We start from the raw sequence: 16143 nt of genomic DNA, 5'->3' as shown, positions 1-16143 counted from the left end.
TGTGGCATCTCACGGTGGGTCAGCCGTGGGCGCTGCCAGACCGCCCAGACTTGCTGTCGCAAGGGCCGTTTTTCCATCTGAATTCTGCGGCCCTCAACCTGACTGTGTGGCCATTGAGTCCTGGCTCCTAGCGGCTTCAGGGCTGTCTCAGGATGTCATTGCCACTATGAGACAGGCCAGGAAACCGACGTCCGCCAAGATCTATCACAGGACTTGGCGGATTTTCTTGTCCTGGTGTTCTGATAAAGGTCTTTCTCCTTGGCCTTTTTCCCTTACCCACTTTTCTTTCCTTCCTTCAATCCGGAATGGATAAGGGGTTGTCACTTAGTTCTCTCAAAGGGCAAGTATCGGCACTCTCAATATTCTTTCAAAAGCGCCTGGCCAAGCTTCCGCAGGTCCGCACGTTCCTGCAGGGAGTTTGCCACATAGTCCCACCTTACAAGCACCCGCTTGAACCCTGGGACCTTAACAGGGTGCTGACGGCTCTTCAGAAACCGCCTTTTGAGCCGCTGCGTGATGTCTCCTTATCACGTCTTTCGCAGAAAGTGGCATTTCTAGTAGCAGTTACTTCTCTCCGTAGAGTGTCGGAGCTTGCAGCACTGTCATGCAAAGCCCCCTTCCTGGTTTTTCACCAGGATAAGGTGGTTCTCCGTCCTGTTCCGGAATTTCTCCCTAAGGTGGTATCGCCTTTTCATCTCAATCAGGATATCACCTTACCTTCATTTTGCCCTAATCCAATTCACCGCGTTGAAAAGGATTTGCACTCATTAGATTTAGTGAGAGCACTCCGTTTCTACGTGTCTCGCACAGCGCCCCTGCGTCGTTCAGATGCGCTTTTTGTCCTTGTGGCTGGTCAGCGTAAGGGTTCGCAAGCTTCCAGGTCAACCTTGGCTCGGTGGATCAAGGAACCGATTCTTGAAGCTTACCGTTCTTCGGGGCTTCCGATTCCTTCGGGGCTGAAAGCCCATTCTACCAGAGCCGTAGGGACGTCCTGGGCATTGCGGCACCAGGCGACGGCGCAGCAGGTGTGTCAGGCAGCTACGTGGTCTAGTCTGCACACTTTCACAAAGCACTATCAAGTGCATGCCTATGCTTCGGCAGATGCCAGTCTAGGTAGGCAGGTCCTTCAGGCGGCGGTGGCCCACCTGTAAGAGGGAGTCGTGTCGGCTCTTGTTATCGAGGTATTCTTTTACCCACCCAGGGACTGCTTTTGGACGTCCCAATTGTCTGGGTCTCCCAATGGAGCGACAAAGAAGAAGGGAATTTTGTTTACTTACCGTAAATTCCTTTTCTTCTAGCTCCTATTGGGAGACCCAGCACCCGCCCCTGTTCCCTTCGGGCTAGTTGTTCTTTTGTGTACACATGTTGTTCATGTTCAATTGTTTCATGGTTTTCAGTTCTCCGAACATCCTTCGGATTGAATTTACCTTAAACCAATTATAAGTTTCCTCCTTCCTGCTTTTGCACCAAAACTGAGGAGCCCGTGAGGCACGGGAGGGTGTATAGGCAGAGGGGAGGGGTTACACTTTTGAGTGTAATACTTTGTGTGGCCTCCGGAGGCAGAAGCTATACACCCAATTGTCTGGGTCTCCCAATAGGAGCTAGAAGAAAAGGAATTTACGGTAAGTAAACAAAATTCCCTTCTTTCCATGTGCCTATCTATTGAAATCTTGAATTCTCACTGTGGCCACAAAGCCTCTGCTAAAGATCACTTATCAGACAGTGGACATCATTACGGCAGGATTACGATGAAAGATGACGCCTGTATACAGTTAACTCAATACAGAGTCACAATCATCCCCTTGCACAGTCATCTATACACACGGCATATAGTCATTCCCTTCTAATTGCAGGGCCTTCTAGGCATGCTCCATCATGTTTCTTTCCCATGTCCTACTCTTTAAAAAAAAAAAAAAAAAAAATCTATTGCTAACCACAGATCACTCTAGGTCACTATCACCATAGTACAGGAAAGTAATGAAATCAATAATCATAGAATAAAAACTAATTTGGAATAGTGGCTAATTTGCAGTACCCAGGAGCGGCCATTAAATAGTGTGATGGAGCAGTGCTTTCCTACTCCAGATGTTAGCAGCTCAGAATGTAAGCAATGATCAGTGATTAGGTCCTTCTCATCTTTTATATTAGTGATTTGTCAATTATAGGTCTTCAGTGCTTTGCAGTGGGAAAACCCCCTTTCTTCAGCGCTCTATTGGGAGACCCAGACGATTGGGGTATAGCTACTGCCCTCCGGAGGCCACACAAAGCACTACACTAAAAAGTGCAAGGCCCCTCCCCTTCTGGCTATACCCCCCCGTGGTATCACGGGTACTCCAGTTTTCAAGCTTTGTGCGAAGGAGGTCAGACATCCACGCATAGCTCCACAGATTTTAGTCAGCAGTAGCTGCTGACTATTTCGGATGGAAGAAAAGAGGGCCCATATAGGGCCCCCAGCATGCTCCCTTCTCACCCGTTGATGGTGTTGTAAGGTTGAGGTACCTATTGCTGGTACAGAGGCTGGAGCCCCACATGCTGTTTTCCTTCCACATCCCCTTGTAGGGCTCTGTGGAAGTGGGATCCTGCCGGCCTCAAAGCTCTGACGCCGGGCTCCATCCACAGACCCATAGAACCTGGTGGATGCCGAGCAGGAGTACCATCAGGGACATGGCCCTGCATCGTACAGGTACTCTGTGTCCCCGGCAGGCACAGACACACTCCGGGCTGGCTGGGTGTTGTAGTGCGCCGGGGACCGTAACGCTAGAGCTAGTGTTCCTACAGTTTAACTGGGGGACTTTTTTCTGTGTGTGGGAACGCAGCGCCGACCCCCGGTGGACCGGCGGCGCTGCTGTGACTTTTAGTTCGCCGGGGACACGCCGACCGCGCTTTTACGGCGGTGGCGTTTATAAATCTAGTCCCCGGCTTTTGCGGCCTAGGACGCCGGCAGCTCCGATTCGTTCCCGCCCCCACCCTGTCAATCAGGGTAGGGGAGAGACGCTGTTTCACGGCAGCGACGAGGGCTGGAGCCTGATTTACATGCTCCAGCCCTCTCACTAGGCACAGAGGGAAGCAGGCTTCCCGCTCTTAGCCAGGAACGCCCAGGGCCCGCCCCCCCTCCTCTCTCAGGACGCCGGCAGCCATTACATGCATGTCTGGCTGGAGGAAGGACGCAAGGCTCTGGGAGACCTGGACTAGGGGGCTTTGGAGATCACACACCCGCTCTTAAGCGGGCGGTAAGCGGCTTTTCAGCTGGCCCCTCTAGTGCCTCAGTGTGTATTAGTGTATTGTGTCACTGGACATATATATATTTCCTTATTGCTTGCACTGTAAGGTCGCTTCCTGGCTGTATACCCAGATCGCTCTGAGGAGGCAGCAACATGTCAGCCGCAAAACGCAAGGCTGCCAAGGCTAGGGCTGTGTACACTGCGTGTGCTGCATGTGGGGCTGCTCTACCAGCAGGCTCCAAGGACCCCCATTGTGTGCAATGCTCAGATCCGGTGCTGCTTCGCCAGCCGGAGTCAGGAGAGATAGTGACCCAGGCTGAGACGCCTGTAAGTCCTGCCCCGGTGTCAGGGACAGACTTTGCAGTTTTTGCGGATAATATGTCTGTGTCTATGGCAAAAATCCTTGAAACTTTGCAATCCATGCCTGGGGCTCAGTTTATGGACACGGCGAGGTCTCTGTCCTCTAATCCCCCTCAGTTGGATTTAATCCAGACTGCAAGGGGGTCCCCGGCTTCACAGGCTGAGTATTATGACTCAGATGATAGCCCCAGCCACCCTAAGCGAGCTCGCTGGGAAAGACCCTCAACGTCATCACACTGCTCAGGGTCTCAGCGCATTCAGTCTCCCTGTGATGCGTCTGATGAGAGTGATCAGGAGTCTTATCCTGGAACCCCTCTCAATCTGGATACCCCGGATGGGGACGCCATGGTAAACGATCTTATCTCAGCCATCAATAGGCTGTTGGATCTTTCTCCCCCAGCCCCTTCTGCAGAGGAGGCAGCTGCAGAGCAGGAGAAGTTTCGTTTCCTCTATCCCAAGCGTAAATTAAGTGCTTTCTTGGATCACTCTGACTTCAGAGAGTCAATCCAGAAACACGACGCTCATCCAGAAAGGCGTTTCTCTAAACGTTCTAAGGATACACGTTTTCCTTTTCCCCCTGATGTGGTCAAGCGCTGGACCCAGTGTCCAAAAGTTGACCCCCCGATTTCCAAACTTGCAGCTAGATCCATAGTTGCAGTGGAGGATGGCGCTTCACTTAAGGATGCCAATGACAGACAGATGGACCTTTGGTTAAAATCTGTCTATGAAGCTATCGGCGCGTCGTTTGCTCCAGCATTCGCAGCCGTATGGGCACTCCAAGCTATTTCAGCTGGTTTAGCAAAAGTGGATGCTATCTTACATCCAGCGGTGCCGCAAGTGGCGTCCCTTACCTCGCAGATGTCCGCGTTCGCGTCTTACGCTATCAATGCGGTCCTAGAATCTACCAGCCGCACCTCAATGGCGTCCGCCAATTCGGTAGTTTTGCGCAGAGCCTTGTGGTTAAAGGACTGGAAAGCAGATGCTGGTTCCAAAAAATGTTTAACCAGCCTGCCTTTATCTAGAGATAGACTGTTTGGCGAACCATTGGCTGACATCATTAAACAGTCCAAGGGTAAAGACTCTTCTTTACCCCAGCCCAGAACAAGCAAACCTCAGCAGAAAAAGTGGCAGCAGAGGTTTCAGTCCTTTCGAGGTTCGGGCAAGACACAATTCTCCTCGTCCAAAGGGACTCAGAGGACGCAAAGAAGCTCAGATTCCTGGCGGGCTCACGCGCGCCCCAAGAAAGCAAATGGAGGAACCGCTTCCAAAGCGGCCACCTCATGACTTCCAGCTCCCCCCCTCCGCATCTCCGGTCGGGGGCAGGCTCTCCCGCTTTTCCGTCATTTGGATGTCACAGGTCAAAGACCGGTGGGTGACAGACATTTTGTCGCGCGGGTACAGAATCGAGTTCAGTTCTCGTCCTCCAGCTCGGTTCTTCAGAACCTCCCCACATCCAGACCGAGCAGATGCCCTGCTGCAGGCGGTGGACTCCCTAAGAGCGGAAGGAGTAGTGGTTCCTGTACCGCCTCAGGAACAAGGGCGAGGGTTTTACTCCAATCTCTTTGTGGTTCCAAAAAAGGACGGCTCGTTCCGTCCTGTTCTGGATCTAAAGCTGCTCAACAAACATGTGCACGCCAGGCGGTTCCGGATGGAAACCCTCCGCTCTGTCGTGGCCTCAATGTCTCAAGGAGACTTCCTTGCCTCAATAGACATCAAAGATGCTTATCTCTACGTGCCAATTGCTACAGAACATCAACGTTTTCTACGTTTTGTGATAGGAAACGAACATCTTCAGTTCGTAGCTCTGCCATTCGGTCTGGCGACAGCCCCACGGGTTTTCACCAAGATCATGGCGGCAGTGGTAGCAGTCTTGCACTCTCAGGGACACTCGGTGATCCCTTACCTAGACGATCTACTTGTCAAGGCACCCTCTCAAGAGGCATGCCAACTCAGTCTACATGCTACACTGGAGACTCTACAGACGTTTGGATGGATCATCAACTTTCCAAAGTCGAATCTGTCTCCGACACAGTCACTAACGTATCTTGGCATGGAGTTCCATACTCGAGCAGCGAGAGTGAAGCTTCCGCTGAACAAGCAGCGGTCACTACAGACAGGGGTGCAATCCCTCCTTCAGGGCCAGTCGCACCCCTTACGGCGCCTCATGCACTTCCTCGGGAAGATGGTGGCAGCCATGGAAGCAGTTCCCTTTGCGCAGTTTCATCTGCGCCCACTTCAATGGGACATTCTCCGCCAATGGGACGGGAAGTCAACGTCCCTGGACAGGAAAGTCTCTCTTTCCCAGACGGCCAAGGACTCTCTACAATGGTGGCTCCTTCCCACCTCATTGTCTCAGGGAAGATCCTTCCTGCCCCCATCCTGGGCAGTGGTCACGACAGATGCGAGTCTGTCAGGGTGGGGAGCAGTGTTTCTCCACTACAGGGCTCAGGGGACGTGGACTCCGCAGGAGTCCACCCTTCAGATCAATGTTCTGGAAATCAGAGCAGTGTATCTTGCCCTACTAGCCTTCCAGCAGTGGCTGGAAGGAAGGCAGATCCGAATTCAGTCGGACAACTCCACAGCGGTGGCATACATCAACCACCAAGGGGGGACACGCAGTCGGCAAGCCTTCCAGGAAGTCCGGCGGATTCTGATGTGGGTGGAAGCCACAGCCTCCACCATATCCGCAGTTCACATCCCCGGCGTAGAAAACTGGGAAGCAGACTTCCTCAGTCGCCAGGGCATGGACGCAGGGGAATGGTCCCTTCACCCGGACGTGTTTCAGGAAATCTGTCGCCGATGGGGAGTGCCGGACGTCGACCTAATGGCGTCCCGGCACAACAACAAGGTCCCGGCATTCATGGCGAGGTCGCGCGATCAAAGAGCTCTGGCGGCAGACGCATTAGTTCAAGATTGGTCGCAGTTCCGGCTCCCATACGTCTTCCCACCTCTGGCACTCTTGCCCAGAGTGTTACGCAAGATCAGATCCGATTGCAGCCGCGTCATACTCGTCGCCCCAGACTGGCCGAGGAGATCGTGGTATCCGGATCTGTGGCATCTCACGGTCGGTCGACCGTGGTCACTGCCAGACCGACCAGACTTACTGTCCCAAGGGCCGTTTTTCCATCAGAATTCTGCGGCCCTGAACCTGACTGTGTGGCCATTGAGTCCTGGATCCTAGCGTCTGCAGGATTATCTCAAGGAGTCGTAGCCACAATGAGACAGGCTAGGAAGTCAACGTCTGCTAAGATCTACCACAGGACGTGGAAGATTTTCTTATCTTGGTGCTCTGCACAGAGAGTATCCCCTTGGCCATTTGCATTGCCCACCTTTCTTTCCTTCCTGCAATCGGGGTTGGAAAAGGGCTTGTCGCTCAGTTCCCTTAAAGGGCAAGTCTCGGCACTGTCTGTGTTTTTTCAGAAGCGTCTAGCACGTCTTCCTAAGGTGCGCACGTTCCTACAGGGGGTCTGTCATATTGTGCCCCCGTACAAGCGGCCGTTAGATCCATGGGATCTGAACAGAGTACTTGTTGCTCTGCAAAAGCCGCCCTTCGAGCCTCTAAAGGACGTTTCCTTTTCTCGACTGTCACAGAAAGTGGCGTTTCTTGTCGCGATCACATCGCTTCGGCGAGTGTCTGAGCTGGCAGCTTTGTCATCCAAGGCTCCTTTCCTGGTGTTCCACCAGGACAAGGTAGTGCTGCGCCCCATTCCGGAGTTTCTACCTAAGGTCGTCTCCTCGTTTCATCTTAATCAGGATATATCCTTGCCTTCCTTTTACCCTCATCCGGTTCACCGGTATGAAAAGGACTTACGTTTGCTAGATCTGGTGAGAGCACTCAGAATCTACATCTCCCGAACGGCGCCCATACGCCGTTCCGATGCACTTTTTGTCCTTGTCGCTGGTCCGCGCAAGGGATTGCAGGCTTCTAAAGCCACCCTGGCTCGATGGATCAAAGAACCAATTCTAGAGGCCTACCGCTCTGCGGGGCTTCCGATTCCTTCAGGGCTAAAAGCCCACTCAACCAGAGCCGTGGGTGCGTCCTGGGCATTACGACACCAGGCTTCGGCTCAACAGGTGTGCCAGGCAGCAACCTGGTCCAGTCTGCACACTTTCACCAAGCATTATCAGGTGCATACCTATGCTTCGGCGGATGCCAGCTTAGGTAGAAGAGTCCTGCAGGCGGCAGTGACATCCCCGTAGGGGAGGGCTGTTTTTTGCAGCTCTAACATGAGGTATTTCTTTACCCACCCAGGGACAGCTTTTGGACGTCCCAATCGTCTGGGTCTCCCAATAGAGCGCTGAAGAAGAAGGGAATTTTGTTACTTACCGTAAATTCCTTTTCTTCTAGCTCTTATTGGGAGACCCAGCACCCGCCCTGTTGTCCTTCGGGATTTTTTTGTTGTTTGCGGGTACACATGTTGTTCATGTTGAACGGTTTTTTCAGTTCTCCGATGTTTCTCGGAGTTAATTTGTTTAAACCAGTTATTGGCTTCCTCCTTCTTGCTTTGGCACTAAAACTGGAGAACCCGTGATACCACGGGGGGGTATAGCCAGAAGGGGAGGGGCCTTGCACTTTTTAGTGTAGTGCTTTGTGTGGCCTCCGGAGGGCAGTAGCTATACCCCAATCGTCTGGGTCTCCCAATAAGAGCTAGAAGAAAAGGAATTTACGGTAAGTAACAAAATTCCCTTCTTAAGATTTGTGCAGTATAATTTTTTTCATTGCATCTTGTTAATGATTGTAAACTTTTTTTCATCAGAGTATACCTGAGTATTGGTGATACGCTCATGACTAAAAACCTCTGTAGACTTGGGTAACGACGGTCATTGCCCTGAATCAAGGCTGGTGGCTTGCTGTAGCCGCTGGTTTCAAGCAGGAGCACACACTAATTACTTTCTATGGTCTGTTGGCTGGGCAAGCTTCTTGTGTGACCGAAGCCAATTCAGTTGGAAGTGACATGTTTGTTGGATGTGTCCAAAGTTGAGCTGGCTTATAAGTTTGTCTAAAATGTTTTTCCATCACTATTTTTCAGCGTCAAATTCAGTCAGCTGGGACCTCTCCAAGACCCGACCAACCACCTAGTAGTAATGTATTGGCGCCAGTGCCGTCCGCAGCCAATGGAAACGCAGATGGTTCCTTCTGCAACTGAGTTTTGCTATTGAAGGTTAATGTTATCCTTACCTGATGACTATCACTCACTTTCACTTGAAGACTAAATTTGATCCCGTAGACACACTATGTGACCTTTAATAAACTTATTTAATTTTTTTCCAGCAATAGGTTAAAGAGGATTCTGCAATAATGTGAAGAAAATGTTGTCCGTCACATATCTCGAGCTCTAGCCTGTCCTAGTCACGTGTCGGGATGGGTTGCAGACTGAAGAAATGCTGTTTGAGACATGTCTCAAATGTCAAGAGCAGCAGCATCATGAATAAACCTACTTCTCACTCGGCCATGGAGCAGGGCTGTGACGAGGGAAAAAAAACCTCATCTGACTGAGCACTACTTTTTTTTTTTTTTTTTAATTTATATTCCAGGATCATCCTGCTCCTTGCTCATTTGTAAACCTGTTATTCAAAAGCCTGCTTTACACGGGACGACCATTCGTGCGATTTCACGATCGATCGTACCCGCCCCCGTCGTTTGTGCGTCACGGGCAAATTGCTGCCCGTGTCGCACAAAGTCGTGAAACCTCCGTCACACGCTCTTACCTGCTGAGCGACCTCACTATGGGCGGCGAACGTCCACTTAGTGAATGGGGAAGGACGTTCGGCGTCACAGCGACGTCACACAGCTGCCGGCCAATAAAGCGGAGGGGCGGAGATGAGCGGGATGTAAACATACCGCCCACCTCCTTCCTTCCGCATAGCCGGCGGGAGCCGTGGAACGCAGGTAAGCAGAGTTCATTGTTCCCGTGGTGTCACACGGAGCGACGTGTGCTGCCACGGGACCGATGAACAACCGCCACAAGTAAAAATAAACAATATTATGAAACTGAGCGACGAGTACACGACTCACGATTTGTAAGCGATACTGCGTGGCTCAGAGGTTTCACACGAGACGATGTCGTGTATGATGCCGGATGTGCGTCACGAAAACCGTGACCTCCGACGATGCATCGCTCGATCCGTCGTCTCGTGTAAAGCACCCTTCAGTCTGACAGTTTTACAGCATGGCACAAAGGCTGGGGGGGAAAAAACAACTGTGCTCAGTTGGCCAAGCTCTGATCCGCAGGTAAGGGAGCAAATCTGGTATGTTCACAATCCAGATCTCGAGCACTTTCTTAAAGCTGCAAACCATCCTTACGTGTGACTAGTACAGCTTGAAATATGTGATGACGACCATTTTGATCACACTTTTGGAGGGCCCCATTAATATGTATATTCTGTAATGTGAAAACTTTGACTAGAAAAACTTTGTAATTATATTGGAAATAAAAAGTTTCATGCAAACTGTTTTTTCTCATCTATTTTAAAGGATTTTTTAATTTAAAAATCCTTCATGTAAAAACATGGTAACAAAAAAAAAGTTTAATGAATTGACATGTGCAAATATATTCACACCATGCCTGATCTGTTGTCACTCCCCAAAACCTGGGAGTACCACCTCTTACCAGCTATCATCCATGGCTCTACTTTTGATTAGCTGGCCTGGCATGACATTCTTGTGGCATGACACCAGGCCAGCTGATAAAAGTGCCTCCCATGCTGGAAGGTAAGAGGCGGTACATTCGCTCCCATATGCCAGTAACATCTCACTGTGGCCTACTTTTTTTATTTTTATATATACAGTTTATACATATGTAAATACAGTACAGACCAAATGTTTGGACACACCTTCTCATCTCTAGAACAGCTGTTAAGAGGAGACCTTGTGCAGCAGGCCTTCATGATAAAATAGCTGCTAGGAAACCACTGCTAAGGACAGGCAACAAGCAGAATAGACTTGTTTGGGCTTAAGAACACAAGGAATGGACATAAGACCAGTGGAAATCTGTGCTTTGGTCTGATGAGTCCAAATTTGAGATATTTGGATCCAATCACCGTGTCTTTGTAGAAAAGGTGAACGGATGGACTCTACATGGCTGGTTCCCACCGTGAAGCATGGAGGAGGATGTGTGATGGTGTGGGGGTGCTTTGCTGGTGACACTGTTGGGGATTTATTCAAAATTAAAGGCATACAGAACCAGCATGCCTACCACAGCATCTTGCAGCAGCATGTTATTCCATCCGGTTTGTGTTTTAGTTGGACCATCATTTTATTTTTCAACAGGACAATGACCCCAAACACACCTCCAGGCTGTGTAAGGGCTATTTGACTAAGAAGGAGAGTGATGGGGGTGCTGCGCCAGATGACCTGGTCTCCAGTCACCAGACCTGAACCCAATTGAGATGGTTTGGGGTGAGCTGGACCGCAGAGTGAAGGCAAAAGGGCCAACAAGTGCTAAGCATCTCTGGGAACTTCAAGACTGTTGGAAAACCTTTGCCAAGAGTGTGCAAAGCAGTAATGAAAGCAAAAGGTGGCTACTTTTGAAGAACCTAGACTATAAGACATATTTCTTTATCGTTCCTATGGGAGACCCAGACATTAGGTGTATAGCTTCTGCCTCCGGAGGACACACAAAGTACTACACTCAAAAGTGTAGCTCCTCCCTCTGAGCCTATACACCCCCTGGAGAACCAGATCTAGCCAGTTCATTGCTTTGTGTTCAGGAGGCATACATCCACACATGCATTCTCATCTGATTTTTCATTTTTGGAAAGAGTTTGAAGAAAAGCGGGTCCAAGTCTGGACCCCCGGCATGTCCCTTCTCACCCCACTGTGTCGGTGGTGCTGTTAAGATTGATTCCAAGGCTGGAGCCTTACATGCCGCGCTCCTTCACCATCCCTCGGGCTCTGGCTTGAAGTGGGAGCCAGCACGGTTCTCCATGCTTTGCAGGAGACCGGTCTCCATCCGCAGCCCTTCAGGATCCTGCTGGACGGAGCACTCATCCCCAGGGACTTGGAACCCTGCGTCTCAGCAAGCTAAGTACCTGAGACGTTTATATTCTGGGGGTCCCTGTACTTTATTATGTTGAGAGAGTGTGCTGAGTGAGTTTTCTGACATTTCCGGCCGGTTCTCTGGCTGTCGCCTGAGAACCGCGCCGATGGTGCCTGCGCGCCGGCAGCACCGCTCAAATTTAGGCCCCGGCTTCGCCGGAGGCCTACTTTCGGTTTCACTGCCCTCGCATGTCATTCATGCAGAGGGACAGTGCGGCTCTGCCCAGCGGCCGTTCTACACAGGGGAGAGACACTCCTCACTGAGTTAATGTCTCCTCCCCTGTAGGTCTCTATGGCCCTCCAGATCCCGCTCTCAGAGTGAGTCCCGCCCCCTCTCCGCTCCGGCGCCATTTTATCAGCGTTTTCTCTGCGATCAGCACTGGCTGCAGCATCCCTGCTGAGGTGCTTGGGGGTCCGGGCTTCGGGATCTGGAGGGCACACAACACCGCTCCAGCGGTCTGGTAAGCCACAACCTCTGGTTGTGGGCCTCTGTATATACTCTCTGGGGGTCACTCTGGCAGAGTCCCCACTTCAGCAGCATGTCTCACACGAGGAGCAAGGCTCCAAAGCTATATTCAGTATGCACTGCATGTAAGCTCCTACTGCCTGAACCGAGCACCTATCCACATTGTTATGCCTGCTCTAACCTGACAATGCCTCAGCCTGGAATCGCACCTACAGTGGTCTCTCCGGCTCCTGTGGCTGAACCCCCGGCTTGGGTAGAATCCTTCTCTAGGTCAATCTCCCAGTCTTTTGCCGACTCCATGGGACAGCTGTCCCGGACTTTGCTGAACATGCATCATCCCCCTTCACAGGGTGCCTCTGCTGCTAGGGCTCTTTCAGCGGAGCTCACAGAGGATTCTTCATCTAGTTCCAGACCCCGTCCTCCTAAGAGGAGACGTAGGGCTCCCTCCCCTTCCTCGTCCCGCGGCTCTGTTTCAGACGCTGACTCGCGGGACGAGGAGGATGCCTTTACAGGGGGCTCGGAGGCTAACTCAATGTGCCCCATTGATCTGTCCGAAAGTGACTCAGATGTTAGTGATTTGATTGTGACCATTAATTCTGTACTGGATCTCAATCCGCCAGTATCAGAGGAACAACCCTCTCTGGCAGAAAAGCACCAGTTTACCTTTCCTAAGAGGACAAAGAGTGTGTTCTTTAACCACTCCAGTTTTCAGGCCGCTGTGACCAAGCCTAGGGCCTGTCCTGACAAACGCTTCCCAAAGCGTGGTTCTGATGACAGTTTTCCCTTTTCTACCTGAGGTGGTCAAGGAGTGGGCTCATTCACCAAAGGTAGACCCCCCCCCGGTGTCTAGACTCTCAGCCCAGACCGTTGTATCAGTGGCTGATGGCACCTCTCTTAAGGATTCCACTGACCGCCAGGTTGACCTTCTGGCCAAATCTGTATATGAGGCGGCAGGGGCCTCGTTCTCCCCATCTTTTGCAGCAGTGTGGGCTCTCAAAGCCATCTCTGCTTCTCTAGAGGAGATGCATTCCCTCGCCAGGGAATCTATGCCCGAAATGGTTGCCTTAACTTCCCAAGCTTCCGCTTTTTCATCCTATGCCATGTCTGCCATGCTGGAGGCTTCTCACCGCACTGCGGTGGCTTCGGCTAATTCCCTCGCTATCCGCAGGATCTTGTGGCTTCGACAGTGGAAGGCAGATGCTTCTTCAAAGAAGTACCTTGCTGGGCTCCCTTTAGCTGGGTCCAGGTTATTCGGTGAACAACTGGATGAAATTATTAAGGAAGCTACTGGCGAGAAGAGTACTTCCATGCCACAAACCAAAACCAGGAAACCTGTCCAGGGTAGGAACCAGTCGAGGTTTCGTTCCTTTCGTTCCTCCAACTGGTCGTCCTCTAAGCCCTCGGCCTCGTCCACTAACTCAGCCAAGGACCAAAAATCCAACTGGCGCACAAAAGCGCGTCTACAGAAGACCGCAGGAGCTGCTGCCACTAAGGCAGCCTCCTCTTGACTATCTGTCCGCGCCAGCAACGTCCTTAGTCGGTGGCAGGCTCTCCCACTTTGGCGACGCGTGGTTTCAACACGTCTCCGATCAGTGGGTGCGGGATGTAATCTCCCACGGCTACAGGATAGAATTCTCTTCCAGCCCGCCAAACAGATTTTTTCTGTCAACTCCCCCCTGTTCCAAGGCCGCCGCCTTCTCTCAGGCCGTGGCATCCTTGCAGGCCAACGGAGTAATTGTACCGGTTCCCGCCCGGGAACGGTTCAGAGGTTTCTACTCAAATCTCTTCCTAGTCCCCAAAAAGGACGGTTCCTTCCGGCCCATCCTGGATCTCAAGCTTCTCAACAAGCATGTTCAGGTGCGGCATTTTCGCATGGAGTCTATGCGATCAGTCATTGCCTCAATGACCCAAGGGGATTTCCTGGCATCCATCGACATTAGAGATGCCTATCTGCATGTGCCAATTGCAGTTTCTCACCAGCGTTGGCTACGTTTTGCAATAGGAGAAGATCATTTCCAATTCGTGGCTCTCCCCTTCGGGTTAGCCACGGCCCCTCGGGTATTCACCAAGGTCATGGCAGCAGTGATTGCGGTTCTGCACCTCCAGGGGTTGGCAGTGATTCCTTACCTGGACGACCTTCTAGTCAAGGCTTCATCCAGCGCAGACTGTCAGCGGAGTGTCTCGCTCACTCTCGCCACTCTAGCCCAATTCGGGTGGCTGGTCAATCTGCCCAAATCCACTCTGACTCCGACCCAGAGGCTCACGTACCTAGGGATGCAGTTCGAGACTCTGCTGGCACTTGTGAAGTTGCCCTTGATCAAACAGCAGTCCCTCCAACTAGCGGTGCGCTCTCTGCTGAGGCCCTGCCGTTATTCCATCAGGCACCTGATGCAGGTGCTGGGTCAGATGGTGGCATCAATGGAGGCTGTTCCCTTTGCCCAGTTCCATCTGCGTCCTCTGCAGCTGGACATTCTCCGCTGTTGGGACAAGCGGCCTTCCTCCTTGCACAGGTTAGTGGCTCTGTCGCCACAGACCAGGAGCTCTCTTCAGTGGTGGCTTCGGCCCCTCTCTCTCTCAAGGACGCTCCTTCCTGGCTCCGTCCTGGGTGGTCCTCACCACGGATGCCAGTCTATCCGGCTGGGGAGCGGTATGTCTCCACCACCAAGCACAGGGCACTTGGACTCCGTCCGAGTCAGCCCTCTCGATCAATGTGCTGGAAACCAGAGCCGTGCTCCTGGCTCTCCTAGCTTTTCACCACCTATTGGCGGGCAAGCACATCCGAGTCCAGTCAGACAACGCGACAGCAGTTGCCTACATCAATCACCAAGGCGGGACACACAGCCGCCTGACAATGTTGGAGGTACAACGTATCCTTCAATGGACGGAGGACTCCAAGTCCACCATATCCGCAGTCCACATCCCAGGCGTGGAAAACTGGGAGGCAGATTATCTCAGCCGTCAAACCGTGGACAGTGGCGAGTGGTCCCTGCATCCGGCAGTGTTTCAGTCAATCTGCCGCAAGTGGGGCACTCCGGACGTGGACCTAATGGCATCCCGTCACAACAACAAGGTTCCGATTTACGTGGCTCGCTCCCACGATCCTCAGGCCTTCGCAGCGGACGCTCTGGGTCAAGACTGGTCCCAGTTTCGTCTGTCCTACGTGTTTCCCCCTCTAGCTCTCTTGCCCAGAGTCCTGCGCAAGATCAGAATGGAGGGCCGTCGGGTCATCCTCATTGCTCCGGACTGGCCCAGGCGAGCTTGGTACCCAGACCTGCTCCATTTGTCTGTAGAGGTGCCGTGGCATCTTCCGGACCGTCCAGACCTTCTCTCACAAGGTCCGTTTTTCCGCCAGAATTCTGCGGCTCTCAGATTGACGGTGTGGCTCTTGAGTCCTGGATCTTGACGGCTTCTGGTATTCCTCCTGAAGTCATTTCCACTATGACTCGGGCCCGGAAGTCTTCCTCGGCCAAAATCTATCACAGGACTTGGAAAATTTTCCTGTCCTGGTGTCGCTCTTCCAGCCATGCTCCTTGGCCTTTTTCCTTGCCGACCCTTCTGTCCTTTCTACAGTCCGGTCTGCAGCTAGGACTGTCCCTCAATTCTCTCAAGGGACATGTCTCGGCTCTGTCAGTGCTGTTCCAGCGGCGTATCGCCCGGCTGGCTCAGGTCCGCACCTTCATGCAGGGCGCGTCTCACATCATTCCGCCTTACCGGCGGCCCTTGGATCCCTGGGACCTCAATTTGGTCCTCACGGCCTTGCAGAAACCCCCCTTTGAGCCTCTTAGGGAGGTTTCTTTGTTTCGTCTTTCACAGAAAGTGGTCTTTCTAGTGGCCATAACTTCCCTCAGGAGAGTCTCTGATTTGGCTGCGCTCTCTTCGGAGTCACCTTTTTTGGTTTTTCATCAAGACAAGGTGGTTCTCCGTCCGACTCCGGACTTTCTCCCTAAGGTGGTTTCTCCTTTCCACCTTAACCAGGACATTACCCTGCCTTCCTTTTGTCCGGCTCCTGTTCATCGCTTTGAAAAAGCGTTGCATACTCTGGATCTGGTGCGGGCGCT

The 16143-nt window shown here is 52.1% G+C and overlaps 1 protein-coding gene and 1 non-coding gene across 4 annotated transcripts in view; both read left to right on the top strand.

The window, feature by feature from the left end:
• The window catches only part of KANSL2 (KAT8 regulatory NSL complex subunit 2), a 79391-nt gene extending 69370 nt beyond the window's left edge, over positions 1-10021 (top strand). For all 3 annotated transcript variants that reach the window (XM_075336920.1, XM_075336919.1, XM_075336921.1), the window contains exon 10: positions 8612-10021. In XM_075336920.1, coding sequence (XP_075193035.1) covers positions 8612-8728 — 117 coding nt within the window. In that variant the 3' untranslated portion in view covers positions 8729-10021. The remainder of the gene's footprint in view (positions 1-8611) is intronic.
• On the top strand, positions 8405-8540 carry LOC142292828 (small nucleolar RNA SNORA2/SNORA34 family). The gene has a single exon (XR_012750847.1). It is a non-coding gene; the product is annotated as a small nucleolar RNA SNORA2/SNORA34 family (small nucleolar RNA).
• Positions 10022-16143: the final 6122 nt, after the last annotated feature.

The sequence above is a fragment of the Anomaloglossus baeobatrachus genome, chromosome 2, assembly GCF_048569485.1.
Source record: "Anomaloglossus baeobatrachus isolate aAnoBae1 chromosome 2, aAnoBae1.hap1, whole genome shotgun sequence".
NCBI lineage: Eukaryota > Metazoa > Chordata > Amphibia > Anura > Aromobatidae > Anomaloglossus > Anomaloglossus baeobatrachus.
The sequence above is the reverse complement of the archived record's forward strand: the minus strand, read 5'-3'. Positions and strand labels throughout refer to the sequence as shown.